This window comes from Rutilus rutilus (assembly GCF_951802725.1).
Source record: "Rutilus rutilus genome assembly, chromosome: 24".
In the NCBI taxonomy this organism is placed as follows: domain Eukaryota; kingdom Metazoa; phylum Chordata; class Actinopteri; order Cypriniformes; family Leuciscidae; genus Rutilus; species Rutilus rutilus.
The window spans coordinates 15921530-15935653 of NC_140228.1; the positions used below are offsets into that span (position 1 = coordinate 15921530).

The following is a 14124-nucleotide window of genomic DNA, read 5'->3' on the forward strand; positions in this document are numbered from 1 at the left end:
ATTGGTTGACTACCAAATTGAAATATCAAACTCAAATCGGAAGTGACCATCCCTATGCCCTACACACTCCGAAGGGCAGAGCCCTGGAAGTGAGGACTTTGGATAGAGCTGGCACTTTGGAGACGTTTGGAACGCACTTGGCGAAGGCATAAACAGATTTCCTTACTCTAACTTCACATGGAATGTTACCACGACAAAACTAGGTGGCGACAACAGAAATATCTTATTATTGCTGTTAATATAATACAAATAAGTGTACTTTATAATGACGTTTTTAAAATAGGCTATGCTTCATGTGTGCGTGTTCCCGATCTGCTCTTAACTTTAATAAGCTATAAGATCATGTGATAAGCATTACATTTTTTTTTACCTATGAATAAATTGATTGATAAAACTATTGATAAAACTAAATATGATTTAGCCTACATGATGAAAATGTGTCTATATATCACAACAAAACAACCTGAATTATTCTATTTATTAAGTTAACTCCAACTCTTCCGCCATATCTAGGCCTACATTTAAAATGAATCGTGAGGATTTGCCACCCTGGGTCACATGACCATAAACAATTAAATTACTTCCTTGAAGTGACCATCTCATGTCCCCTTATCCCTTCGCTAACGCACTTGTGCCCTTCGTGAAGAGATTCAGTTGTTTACTTTCCTAAAAATTGCATCCCCTTCCCTTCAAGGGTGCAACGCTGTTTGTAATTCGACCTAAATTCGTGGTGGCAGATCGAGGCTTCGTGTATGATGTGTGTCGAGACTTCGAAACAATCCGACACCCGTCTCCACGGGGACTCCTAGTGGTCAGAACAGTGTAAATGTAATTCAACTTGATTTCGTTTTTGTTCCTTGAACAGGTTCAGAGCCCTGGTTACAGATGTGGCAGATTAATAAAGATCGTATTTTCAAGCGGTTCATTGCACTATCTACAAAACACTTTTAGCAAAGTGCATGATTTGTAAACTAATACATTTTGATTCATCACTTAATCAGCTCCATCTATGACCATCTTGTCAGAGTTACTCGATTAGCTCACCTGATACAGCGTTGCAGTTTCGATGCGGAGAGCTGAGGTCCGTGAAACATGACATAACACTCCACAAGGGCTCACACAGGGAGCTAAAACGGTATGGTTAATTGCTAATTAAAAAAATAAAATAAATAAATCTCACTATCTGTTAGTAGTAGTAGTAGTAGTAGCCTTTATTGTCACTTAGTTACAAGTACCAGCGAAATTAGCCATCACGTAGGGCAGTGGTTCCCAATTCCAGTCCTCGTGACCCACTGCTCTGCACATTTTGTAGGTCTCTCTTATCTGACACACTCAGTTCAGTTCATGGAGTCTCTCCTAATGAGCTGATGATCTGGTTCAGGTGTGTTAAATAAGGGAGACATACAAAATGTGCAGAGCAGTGGGTCACGGGGACTGGAATTGGGAACCACTGACGTAGGGGACCAGTAGGCCTATGTTAAAGGGATACTCCACTTTTTTTTGGAAATAGGCTCATTTTACAACTCCCACAGAGTTAAACAGTTGAGTTTTACCGTTTTCGAATCCATTCAGCCGAACTCCGGGTCTGGCGGTAGCACTTTTAGCATAGCTTAGCATAGATCATTGAATCGGACAAGACGGAAAATGAAAAGTACCATGGGTGCAGCAGGCGTAATGATATGACGCAGTGCCTGAAAATAGTCCCCGGCTCGGTAACTTCCAACGTGACCGGGACTAAGTTTGTCTAACCTATTAGACTAACCTATTTTCAGGCGTTGCATCATATCATTACGCCTGCTGCACTCATGGTACGGCAGCAAAGTTTCTTGATTATTACGCAGGAATGAGAGTATAGTTCCTAGCCATATCAGCCTAGAAAATCGCAACTTTTAATTTTCCGTCGGCTTAGTACATGATGTAACTACAGAAGAGTCAAGTTTTAAATAGGAAAAATATCGAAACTCTTTGGTCATTTTTTTGAGAGAGATGCTAATGGTCTTGTCCGATTCAATGATCTATGCTAAGCTATGCTAAAAGTGGTACCGCCAGACCCGGAGATCGGCTGAATGGATTCGAAAATATTAAAACTCAACTGTTTAACTCTGGGGGAGTTGTAAAATGAGCCTATTTCCAAAAAAAGTGGAGTATCCCTTTAATTTCAAACGTGATAGAGCATTAACCTATTAACGCTACTCGCATGCATTTAATTTCAAAACTGCGGTGATACAGTATGTAGGCCTACAACCAACGTAATAAAACGTTGCCACACGCACGTTCATCTGTTTTAGAGAAAATAGAACGTGTTTTTAGCTCCACACACTGGAAATTTCACTTTGAAAGTGTCGCGAAATCTATGTGATTGTGTGAATATCCTTTAACATTGTGGCCACAAGCATGGTTCCCAACCAAAGCTGGGCTGACTAAATATGTGAATTGAAGCAACAACTCATGTAACATTTCACTGATCGAACACAGTGACTTATATGAAGCAATTTTAATTTATGCACATAAAACAAGCAAACAAAGTTTTACAAGTAGAAAAGAATTAGTAGAAATTGAAAAAGTGTATTCCCAAGCACATCTCCATGATTGATGGATGGTTAAGTTATAAGTAAATTCATTGAAATATTTTAAAAATGAAAGAAAATAGAGCTGAAAAAGCAGTTTTTGTGCTGAAAGCTTTTTTTTTTTTTGCTTTTTTTTTTACAGATAATACTCATTTCCTCATGAAATCTTGAACCACTAAACATCTAAACAAATAGAAACATGTTGATAATATTCAAATGTTCAATGTTGTACATAAAAAGGTCCTGTAATGTTTCACATTCTCTCTTTTTTGCAGACCTTACACCACAAAGACAAATGTTAATAATATGACAATTCATGTCTTGTTTTGGTGACTGAACAGGGTTACTTTAAAATACTTTTTTTCAGAATAGACTCATTTTTAAAAGCTACACTGACATATGTGTCATGAAAAGTGTATTGTACAACAAACACACGTAGATTCCCACCACTGCTAAGCGCTCAACTAACAAGTGCTCCTATAATGAGAGATACATGAACACATTTTTCAGACACCTTGGTATCTACATATGGATGGTGTGTTGCAAAACCCCATTTTAGGGCAGGCAGATGCACTGGAGACCACCGTAGGTCCTCAGTGAGGCACAGGGGCTTCTGATTCGGCACAGGAGACAAAGCAGTCCGAGAAGGCTCCACCCATTTAGGACACAGGCCCCGCCCACAAACACTGGAATGCGACCAACCATGCAAAAAGCAACGATAAAGAAAAACACATTAAATGAGAATCATGCAATCGTCCACGTGCCATCTCTGCAGCGAGAGTTTATCGGCGTCACGGTTGAATCAAATCGCCTGCTTTATTTGTTCATCATTGTTCAATTTCATTTAGTGATGTCCACACAATTGGAGAGCATGATGTCCTTGTTAACTCTGAAAATGGTTCTGTACAGCTTTATTGACATTTGATGATGGTTCCAGTTAAAATGTCTTTATTTATCCAGGCAACCCACAAAGAAAAATCACTAGGTGCTGAAGGTGATGTGAGGAAGATGACTGGAATCACAGATCCATTTTTAAAAGTCGTCATATGTGTTGACGTCGGTGAAGTATGCGTTGGTATATGTTTTTCCTGCTAGCTGAGGGTTGAAATACTTATTTCTTTCCTCCAGGATCAAGTTATTCTTATTGAAAGCCTGTGAACGAAAGAAAAAGGTGTTTCAGTAACAGAGATAACAGAAAGGTTTTTTTTTTTTTTTTTTTTTTGCATGGATGAAAAGTCAGACTGAATTGGGTTGTGGATCTAGGCAAAGAAGAAATCAAATCACAAATCACTTGAAATATTCAAAAGAAATCTTGCTTTGAGACGGAATGATGGTCAAACCATGAAAAGGGTTTAACAAAAGACTGATCCACTTGGCTGACTATATATTACTAACTGGAAATATCGGCCAAGGAAGTTAGTATCATTCACAGAAAAATAAGAGCAGTAAAAACGTCACAGCATCAAGACAACATGGAAATGGTTGAGTGAACAAACATTTTTTTTACAAAACCAGAAATGGATTTTTGCTGTTTCTGCCACCCATATGCTCAACATGGGTTCAATGTAGCTCTGTATCAGCAATTTAAAGAAGACAATTTTTAAACACAATAGTTTTTATTAGATAAGCATTTAAAATGACTGAAATTTCATTTTTTGGTTTATTCAGTTTTTAAAAGACAACAGTTTTAATGTATAAAATAGAAAAGTGACTTAAGGTGACAAGGTTTTATATTAAAAGGTTAAATATAAAATAAAATATGTGCAAAAAAAAAAAAAAAACTTGTTTTGATAAATGAAATAAAGAAAAACAACTTTCTGTAAGCTGACAAGGTTCATAAATATTACAAGATTAAATTGAAAACAAATATAAAAAAATATGAATAAGAGGTTTCTTTTCAAATGGTTATTAAAATAACAAAATACAAAAAAATATTTAAAGATAATGATGAAAAGATATGTATTCAGTCTTTTGTTAAACCACAAAGTCTCCTACATAGCCTAATTAGAGAACAATTAAAAGCAAATGTTACAAAGCTGTAACTAAAACCGAGCTCAGCGGGGTGGCAATAACAAGCAAGCAAAATAATAATTTAGAAGAAAAGACTAATCCGATTTACAAGGTAGAGAATAAAAGAGATGGGGGGAAAAAAACGCATGCAACAAAATGGTAGTAGACAGCCATAATCACGACACCAAAATTACACTGCCTTCTCACAAGCCTGAGTATCTGCTCTGTGGGATGATGGGAAATGCTGGTGACGTATGCAGACAGAACGAATGGGCGAGCACACCTGCCACGTACACGAGGGTCAGGGGAAGGAGAAGGGATTCGCGAGAGGTCTGAGGGTCAGAGGAGAGGATGGTAATGCCGGTCAAGAGTTAGTAGAAAATCTCCAGGCCTCGCGCTACACCAGTGTTAGAAGACAAAGGCTGGCAAATGTGGTGCTCGTCCAAAGGCAAGAGAACGGAAACGTCAGGCTGAAAAGAGGAATGGAGCACAATCATCCTCAGGGCAGCAGGAGGCGGAAAGAAGGCCTGCACTGTCGTTTATGGTATTTTTTTGTGAAGCTATCATTAAAGTCAACATGAAACGGCCCTCGCAACCCATTTGACTTCCTTAATGTGACAAATTTCAATGTGAAACAGTGATTACCATGACAGGAGTAATGCTGTTTCATACCAGAATGGTCTATTTAGCTCCAAAAACACGAAAACTTTTAAACTCACTCTTAACTCTTTCCCCGCCAGCGTTTTGGAAAAATGTTGCCAGCCACCGCCTGCATTTTTGATCATTTTCACAAAATTCTGGCTCCCAGAATATTTTGTTGTATGAATATCTGAACATGCAATATGTCATACGAAAGAACTGCTTTTGAACAAATTTTTTGAATATGGATAAGTTTAATAAAAAAAAAAGCAACATTTTGAGCAAAAAGACTACATCCAGATCGGATTCAGAACGATCAAAACATAAATCCCTATATCTCGTCCTGGGTTGACATTTCATCCATTAGGCAGTTTTGATTTATATGCTGTTTAATGATGATGAACGCGTTATTTTACATGTTTTATCTGCTTACATATGATATTGTTTGTTTCTGCTGCTTTTCGGCCTGTATTTTGATCAGGAGATTCAGTACTCTTTCAGAAGATCTATAATAGCGCCCCCTAACGTATAACAGTGAACATACGGAAAGCCGGCGTTTTCTCACAAATGACGAAAATTTCTGTCAATGGCAGGGAAACAGTTAAAAGCATCATGACGTTGGTAAATGTATTGCTATTTCCTATTACTAAAGTAACCTTTTATTACATAAAAGAATAGTTCATCCAAAAAAGAAAATGTTGTCATCATTTACTCTCATCATTCTCTTAGAATTTTTTATCCATCCATTGAAAGCTTTTCCTTGACCATCCATCAAACCAGCTTTTTGGCTATTAGTTAACATTATTTTCAATTTTTAACATGGTCTAGGTGGCGTTAGCCATTTCTCAGAAGTATTTTCAAATCATCTTGATGAAATATTATAAAGACGTTTTTTCTTTGGAATAACATATTGATGAATCATGCACAGTAACATGTATTAAGAAAGTAAATAAGGGCAATTTTAATGTCATGTAGCCTTTAAAGATCCTGTATGGGAAAATATATTCCATACTTACAGTAACAAACTGACAGCATTCAGAAGAAGAGAAAAACAATACGACAAGTAAGTTGTGCATGACAATAATATTGTGTAGCCTTGAAGTTTCATTCATTCTTGTCATCAGTAGAGATGAAGCTGAGCTGGTGACTTTCTACAGTCTCAGGACAGTAAAAAAAAGAAGTAATTTGCTATATTACCCCTCTGGGCTCGGGATATTGTGTAAATGATGCTATTCTATTGCAATATATTCATCTTATGAAATATGCAACTTCACAGAAGTGTCTGAACAAGCAATAACTGAAGAGCACTTTCTATAATTAGTCATGAGTCTTGTATTCAAGTCTAATGAAGCATTAACTGTCCTTCTGACTAAATGTGAAAAATGATGGTGAGCTTTATTTTTGCTGTGCTTATGAAAACATTATCCATGTGTCTAAATCTCAGTGTGTTGCATAATGCATTATGTAATAACCCTAAATTTAAGAAAAGAGTACCCAAAGAAAAAACAATATTTCAGGGTTAGAGTAGCCTACTAACAACAATAACATTCTCAGAGAACTACTGACATGAGCTGCATATTGGTTTCTGATTTCATTTGAGACAATCTTACACAAACACTGAGTACACAAACTGAATCAAAACTTTTCAGATTACTTATGAGAAAGCAGTGTATGAATGCATGAATTGATTTAGACGCAAGACAGAGTCGCACACACTCACACATACAGACCACATACTGGATCCATCGTCTTATCTCTAGAAATGAACAACATTTCCGGATAGTATGAGTGAATAACACCCACCTTAATGGCTTCAACTGAGTCGTACTTGTCCAGTTTGTTGATGTGGTTGGTGATGCTGGTGTTGAGGGGGGCGGCAGAGATGGGATGGATGACTGTGGCATCATGGGACTGCTGCTGGTATCTCTGACAGTAAGTGTACACCAGTAGGGTCACCAGACAGCCGAGTATAGAGCTGCTCAGGCCCACGGCGATCATGTGGAACACGTTGAAGTCTGGCAAGAGAAGCAAAACAGTTAATGGCTAAATGATCTGACGCAAGCAAGATGGCTGTGGATTCAAGCACTGATCCTAAATAATTAATAATAATAATAATAATTCGTTACATTTATATTGCGCTTTTTCTGAGACCTCAAAGCACTTTACATAAATGGGGGAATCTCCTCGACCACCACCAATGTGCAGCATCCATATTGCGCCAGAACGCCCACCACACACCAGCTTACTGGTGGAGAGGAGACAGTGATGAAGCCAATCAGTGTATGGGGATGATTAGGAGGCCATGATGGACAGAGGCCAAGGGGCAAATTTGGCCAGGATGCCGGGGTTACACCCCTACTCTTTTTCGAAGGACATCCTGGGATTTTTAATGACCACAGAGAGTCAGGACCTCGGTTTAACGTCTCATCCGAAGGACGGTGCTCTTTTGGCAGTATAGTGTCCCCGTCACTATACTGGGGCATTAGGACCCACACAGACCACAGGGTGAGCACCCCCTGCTGGCCTCACTAACACCTCTTCCAGCAGCAACCTGGTTTTCTCAGGAGGTCTCCCATCCAGGTACTAACCAGGCTCAGCCCTGCTTAGCTTCAGTGGGCAACCAGTCTTGGGCTACAGGGTGATATGGCTGCTGGTGAAAAAAGCCAAGTTGATATCAATCATCCATTACCTGAGCCAATTAAACATTATAGTAAATTACAGTCAGTAATGTTGCCCTGTGAATCTGCATGAACAGCCAATAATTGCTATAAATGGGACTATTACAAACCATTCCAAAAGTGCATTTGTTTAATGGTTCCCAAAAAAGCACTGAGTCACATTGTCTCTGCAATCAGTGTGTTGAACATCATATTTGCTGCACACTGGATGAATTGCAGCTAGAATTATGTTCTCTGGAATACTGGATTCTGATTGGTCAACTGTGACAGTGAGCAGTCAGATGTTTTTGTATAATAAACATTGAACCTTATGTTTCACTTCTGTTCATGGAAACATCACTGCTTCTTTCATTTTAATATACACTACTGTTCACTATGTTTTTAGAAAGAAGTCTCACCAAGGCTGCTTTTATTTGACAGTAAAAACAAGTCATATTGTGAAATATTATTACAATCACAAAAACTGTATTTAATACATTTTAAAATGTAATTTATCACAATATAAATATAATCAAAGTCTTCAGTGTCACATGATCCTTCAGAAATCATTCTAATATGCTGATTTGGAGCTCAAAAAACATTTATTATTATCAATGTTGAAAACTGTTTAATTTTCTTTTGTGATTTATTTATATATTTGTGATACCCAAAGTTCAAAAGAACAGCATTTATTTGAAATAGAAATCTTTTGTAACATGATAAATGTCATAACCTGCTGAAGAAAAGTATTTATATCTTTCAAAAAAGAAAAAGAAAATCCACAAAAAATGGCTTTTTATTAGCGGAAGCTTTCAGCTGATCTAAGCTAAGCTTTGCTAACTTAAATCAATATTTCATGTCCATATATTTATAGTGTATTAAATGGGATAATGTACAGTCAAACCCCAGCAGAGTGATAACAAGGCTGCTTATACACTACTTATGAGTCTGCATACACTGCTTACCTCCACACCATCTTTCCTCCTGACTTGAACGTGCAACAGACGTTTCTGAGAAAAAAAATCAAGGGAGATGGGAAATGAATCCGTCAGGCTGATAAATGAGATCTTTAGAAGTTGAACATTATAGCAAGCAAATTCCAAACTCAACCCATTATCGTGAAATTCAAAGAGCTGAATAAGGGAAGTGGCACCTGCGACACATTTTTATGATCAGTAATGGAAGTAATGAGGTATAAAACTTTTCTAATGAGCTGTAATGGAATGTTACTCTGTGAAAGATACAAGGACTCTGCAGGGCAGACAATATTTACACAAGATTTACAGAATAGTCTTAAAAATTCACTCCCTGTGCTACGATGTAAGCGAAAGCGAGGTAATAACTCCCCTGACGATCATATGTTTAGCTTTTTCCATCTCTACAAAATGGTTGATCACATAATAACTCATCATTTTCAAGACCCTTGTCATCCGAGCAGGAAGTACAGTTATTAAGATAAGATGTTCCTTCTTTCAATTTGCTACCTCATATTTGAGTTTGTAAAACTTGTGGTTGGACTTCTCTCTCACAGCAGAACTATCTCAGGTATCGAGTGTATGTGTATGAATGCAAATGCTACATGAAACATATCACTGTAATGCATTTGTTCGATCGTGCCACTTAGACAAGGCAGGGGATGAGAGGCTAATTATCCTTGCACTGCAGAAATCAATGGTTTGGTGTGTCTCGCATTACTTCTTGTCAATAAGGGAAGATCCTTGTTTGTCCAGGGGTCGATATGGCAAGTGTTTGGGTGTGTGTATGTGTGTGTGCCCACCTGGGATGAAGTTGGAGATGGGCAGACAGGCACGTGTTTCACTGCTGTTGCCAGAGCACTGGTTGCCGGTGGGAAACAGGACGTCACAGTGTCGAAGGCGAACTTGAGACCCCGATGAGTCACAGGGGGACCATTCGGACCAATCAGACCAGCTCTCTGCAAATGATGACAAAAAGTCCAAATCAGATGCAAAGTTATGTAGAGGGGACGGAATGTGAAGCGCCCATCTTAATTAGTATCGTCAAAGCAATTATGTGTTAAGATTGACATTTATTGATTTTCGTTTCATTTTTGCTTCATCTGAAGAGTCTCTAAATTGTAATGTGGACAATTTTCTGTAAAGCTGCTTTGAAATGATGAGTTTTGCGAAAAGCGCTATACAAATAAATGTGAACTGAATTGAATTTATTTTGACTATTTAAAATAAAAAGGTTTTTATAGGAAAACAATTGGGCAAAGTGATTTTAATTAAAAAGTATGTGTAATGTGAAAAAGTAAATCAAGAAAGTCAGGACATATATTGGCTTCATTTTTAATTAGAAGGTGACTTTAATGGTGACAATTTTCTTAAATGTGACAAAACCCTGCACATCTTAAAGGTTCATGAAACACTGAACTACATTTTCTGAGATTTTAAGAGAGGTGCTGTGCAGTTATTTGTGCTTTACAACTGTCACAGGATAGGTGTGTAGTTGTGTAATATAAGGTGAGCTAACAAAACCCACATTTGTTCATTTTGGTGCGTGCAATGGTGAATAGCATTGTGCATTTGTGGGAAACTTTTGCATTACATTTTAAAATGTAATTTATCACAATATAAATATAATCAAAGTCTTCAGTGTCACGTGGTCCTTCAGAAATAATTCTAATATGCTGATTTGGAGCTCCAGAAACATTTATTATTATAATTTATATATAAAGTTTTGTCTACAACATTTTGCTGAGCAATGGTAAATGTGACCTTAAAACCAAGAAACCAGGGGCCAGATTAACAGTCTGTAGCAGCACAAACCTTTATTTAAAAAACTACCGTCAAGGTTTACTACAACGAAAAGGCATGGGCACAGTTATTTTTGTGGCTGACCTTTTTGCACATGCATTTGTAGGAGTTTCCCTGTCAGATTGCTAAATTTATGAGCAGGGAGTATTTAAATGAATCATGTAAGGTGATTTACAAAGGATTGCAGTAGTCAAATCAGTGGTATTTGCACCATTATTTACCGCACCCAAAAAGCATGTCTGATTTTGCGCCTGACATGACAATGAATTTATGCATTTTCAGTAGATCACCCACAAAACTTTCCACTCACATCAAGCGCTTCTATTATGCCGGCTTCAGGCTACACACATTTTTTTTGTCTGTTACGACAGTCACTGTGTCAGATTATGCAATTTTGACTCCTAAATTCTTGTCTTGTCGTGGACAAGAAACATGTCAGACTACACGTTGCTTCCCGACCAATCATCGCTAGCCGTCTAGACGTGTGATGTCATCAAGAAGGCGGAACTAGTGACTGACTTCACAAGACTGTAATTTATGTTTTTTTACTCTGTTGTGGTAGTCCCTCAATGAAACATCATATAGGTAGGAGTATTGTTGCCATAGCTCCACGAACCTTTCCTCCATTGTATAATTCCACCTAGCAGCACCGATACAATCATCTATCTTTCATTTCGCCATGTTTGATATACGGAAGAGCTTCTTGGCTCTATTGGTGGAAAATGAAACATGCTAGTCTTTCTGTCGTGAAGCGTCGCAGATGTGGCGTCGGTTGTTGTCCACTAAGACACATTATTTGAGATGCGTCCCGACGGCCATTGTCGTTTACGAATCACCACAACACCCTACGTCAAACGGATCGTGGCAAACTCAGGCTGATATCAGACAGTCTGAATCCGGCATTAGATTGCAGAAGCACGCAAATTTGCCCTGTTAAGTAAATTTGGCCCCAGACAAAAAAATTTCTAGCAGGAAAGGCTTAAAATTGAGTCATGTGGTTATCGTACAAGAGAACTGATTATCTATTTGGCCCAAATCCATACATTGGAGCATAAAAAGGTTGAAATTCAGCTTAGGAGAACTTCCACACTTCTGATTAGCATTCCCCTCATTTATCCCGTCCCCCGTCTCCCGACTTGCACTGTACAGCTACACGCGAGCGTGTAATGAATGGTGTGACAGATAGACCTGAACGCAGCTAATAAAAGGTCACTCCGTAACCTCACTACACTTCTAGCTAATGGATGGACTGACATTTGAATACAAGCTCTCTTCTCCCATTCACCTTTCCGTGGATCAATGTGCAGGTTTGACTCCGCCATCAATCGCCTTATCTTACCCTCCTCTATTGCACTCCCTGCTGTGAGCTTATGCATATAATCTTCGTATCGCAAGCTCGGCTTTACCATTTGCTTTTCTATGATGTGTGACATTTTGATTTCCTCTTCTTTCATTCCCCCACGGACCGCTTTAGACACGAGACATGACGAAAGGAAAGCAGGTACAAGACAAAGGCTTCCTATCCGGAAAAAGCCATGTAATTTCCTGTTGGAGTCAAGGTGTGACTGTGTGTATGTGTGTGTGTGAGTTCACGTAGGTTGAGTTCATGCACGTGATAAAGTGTGTGTGTGTACCAGGGCAGGGTTGGATGTTACAGAGAGCCTCTTCAGTATGCAAACCCAGGCAGATGTCACCTCCGTAGGCAGGTGGAGGGTTGTTACAGGTGCGTGTGCGCATGTAGTGTCCTCCTCCGCATGTCACTGAGCATTTAGACCAAGGTGACCAGCACGACCAGCTCCCATCCACTGAAAGATAAGGAAAAGAGGACACTCAAATTACTACAGCACTCGTGTCATGAATAATTTCTGGGCCTAGCGTCTGACATTTATTTCAGTAATAGTGAAAATATCTGCAAAAACAAGCCATTCAGAAAGCATCATATTTGTAATATCAGCACCCATTCAATGCTCAGCAATTTAGTGAGGTTGTTACTCATTCCACAATCATAGCATAGCTCATTTACATATAAAACAATGTTAACAGAACACTGGCCTGTCAAAAAAGGTGAGAAAGTTGTAGAAAATAATCAGGCAGAAATAGCCTAAGCTGACAGACCATCTTAAACCAGCTAAGACAAGACAGTCATGTTAGGCTGGTTTTAGCTGGGGGTTTTTGATCATGAAACAATGATTATATGTGTCTTTGAACCATTTAATTTAAATAGATCCAGGACATTTATGCATCTAGTACCACGATATGAATGAATGACATCACCTTCTCTGGTACAATCACTACAATGGTGTCAAAACAAGCTAAATCCAGATGCTGAGAGTGCTGAGAAACGATGAAAAGAGAGGCTGTTCACACAATCTGCTCCGGAGCCCTGCCTCTCCCTGGCGCTCTCACACTGACCCCTGCTCTAATTAATGAGGCTAAACGAACCATCAATTCACTCCCTCCCCTCTTCAGCGAGTGCCAAGCTCAGGGTCATCAACCTCGACAACTGGGGGAACAGAGAACAACTCACAAAACACTACCACTGCCTTGGTGCTAATTAAGGGAAAACAAGCATATACTGAGTCTCATTTTACATTAGCATTAGCCCTGACAGGTTTGTAGAAGAGGGGCGAGAGCTTATGTCACTGACATGAGTAGATTTCGGCTATGTTTAGTATGGAACATTAGCTTACTGAGTACTGTATACTTCACAGTATAATGCCTATGCTATTAAAAAAAAAAACCTGAATGCTAAATGGTATTAAGTATAAGCAACAAATCCAATTTTGTATTAAAATGTCTTAAAGGGTTAGTTCACCCTACAGATGAAAATTCTGTCATCATTTATTCACCCTCATGTCGTTCTAAAGCCATAAGACTTTGGTTAATCTATGAAACAAAAATTAAGATATTTTTAATTAAACCTGAGAGGTTTTCTGTCCCTCCAGGTAATCAAACTTAGAGGATCCAAAAAGGTCATTAAGGTATGGTAAAATGAATCTATATGAATCGATTGGTTTAATCAAAGTCTTGTGAAGAAGAGACACGATCACTTTTATAACGGTGGCTGTTTCAGAGGAACAAGAGTGGGATCCAGATGCAGCAAACATTTATTCAGACAAACATAATAAAAGTAAATCCAGGCAAAACTGATAAATGCAGACACGGGCAAGGAAGGCAAACAAAACTGACAACAAGCGCACACATAACATCCATAGAAGGACAACACCAGACAAAGTACATGAGAAATACTTGGGTAATATATATACACTCAAGGGGAGATTGGCAAACAAGACACACCTGGGAACAACCAGGAACTTATCAACAAGAAAAACTACAAAGGACTACAAAACATGGCACAGAACAGGAGGGAAGTCCACACAAGACAAGAGGAACACAAGACAGGAATCATGACAGCTTTATATGATGAACATATTTCATTTAGGCTAGTGTGTGTGTCACATTGCTGTTTACAAG

The 14124-nt window shown here is 38.6% G+C and overlaps 1 protein-coding gene across 1 annotated transcript in view; it reads right to left on the bottom strand.

The window, feature by feature from the left end:
- Positions 1-2479: 2479 nt before the first annotated feature.
- The window catches only part of sema5a (sema domain, seven thrombospondin repeats (type 1 and type 1-like), transmembrane domain (TM) and short cytoplasmic domain, (semaphorin) 5A), a 133435-nt gene continuing 121790 nt past the window's right edge, over positions 2480-14124 (bottom strand). The window contains exons 18-22 of the mRNA XM_084398967.1: positions 12285-12455; positions 9651-9806; positions 8839-8883; positions 7020-7231; positions 2480-3719 (exon numbers count right to left, since the gene is read on the bottom strand). Coding sequence (XP_084255093.1) covers positions 3600-3719; positions 7020-7231; positions 8839-8883; positions 9651-9806; positions 12285-12455 — 704 coding nt within the window. The 3' untranslated portion in view covers positions 2480-3599. The remainder of the gene's footprint in view (positions 3720-7019; positions 7232-8838; positions 8884-9650; positions 9807-12284; positions 12456-14124) is intronic.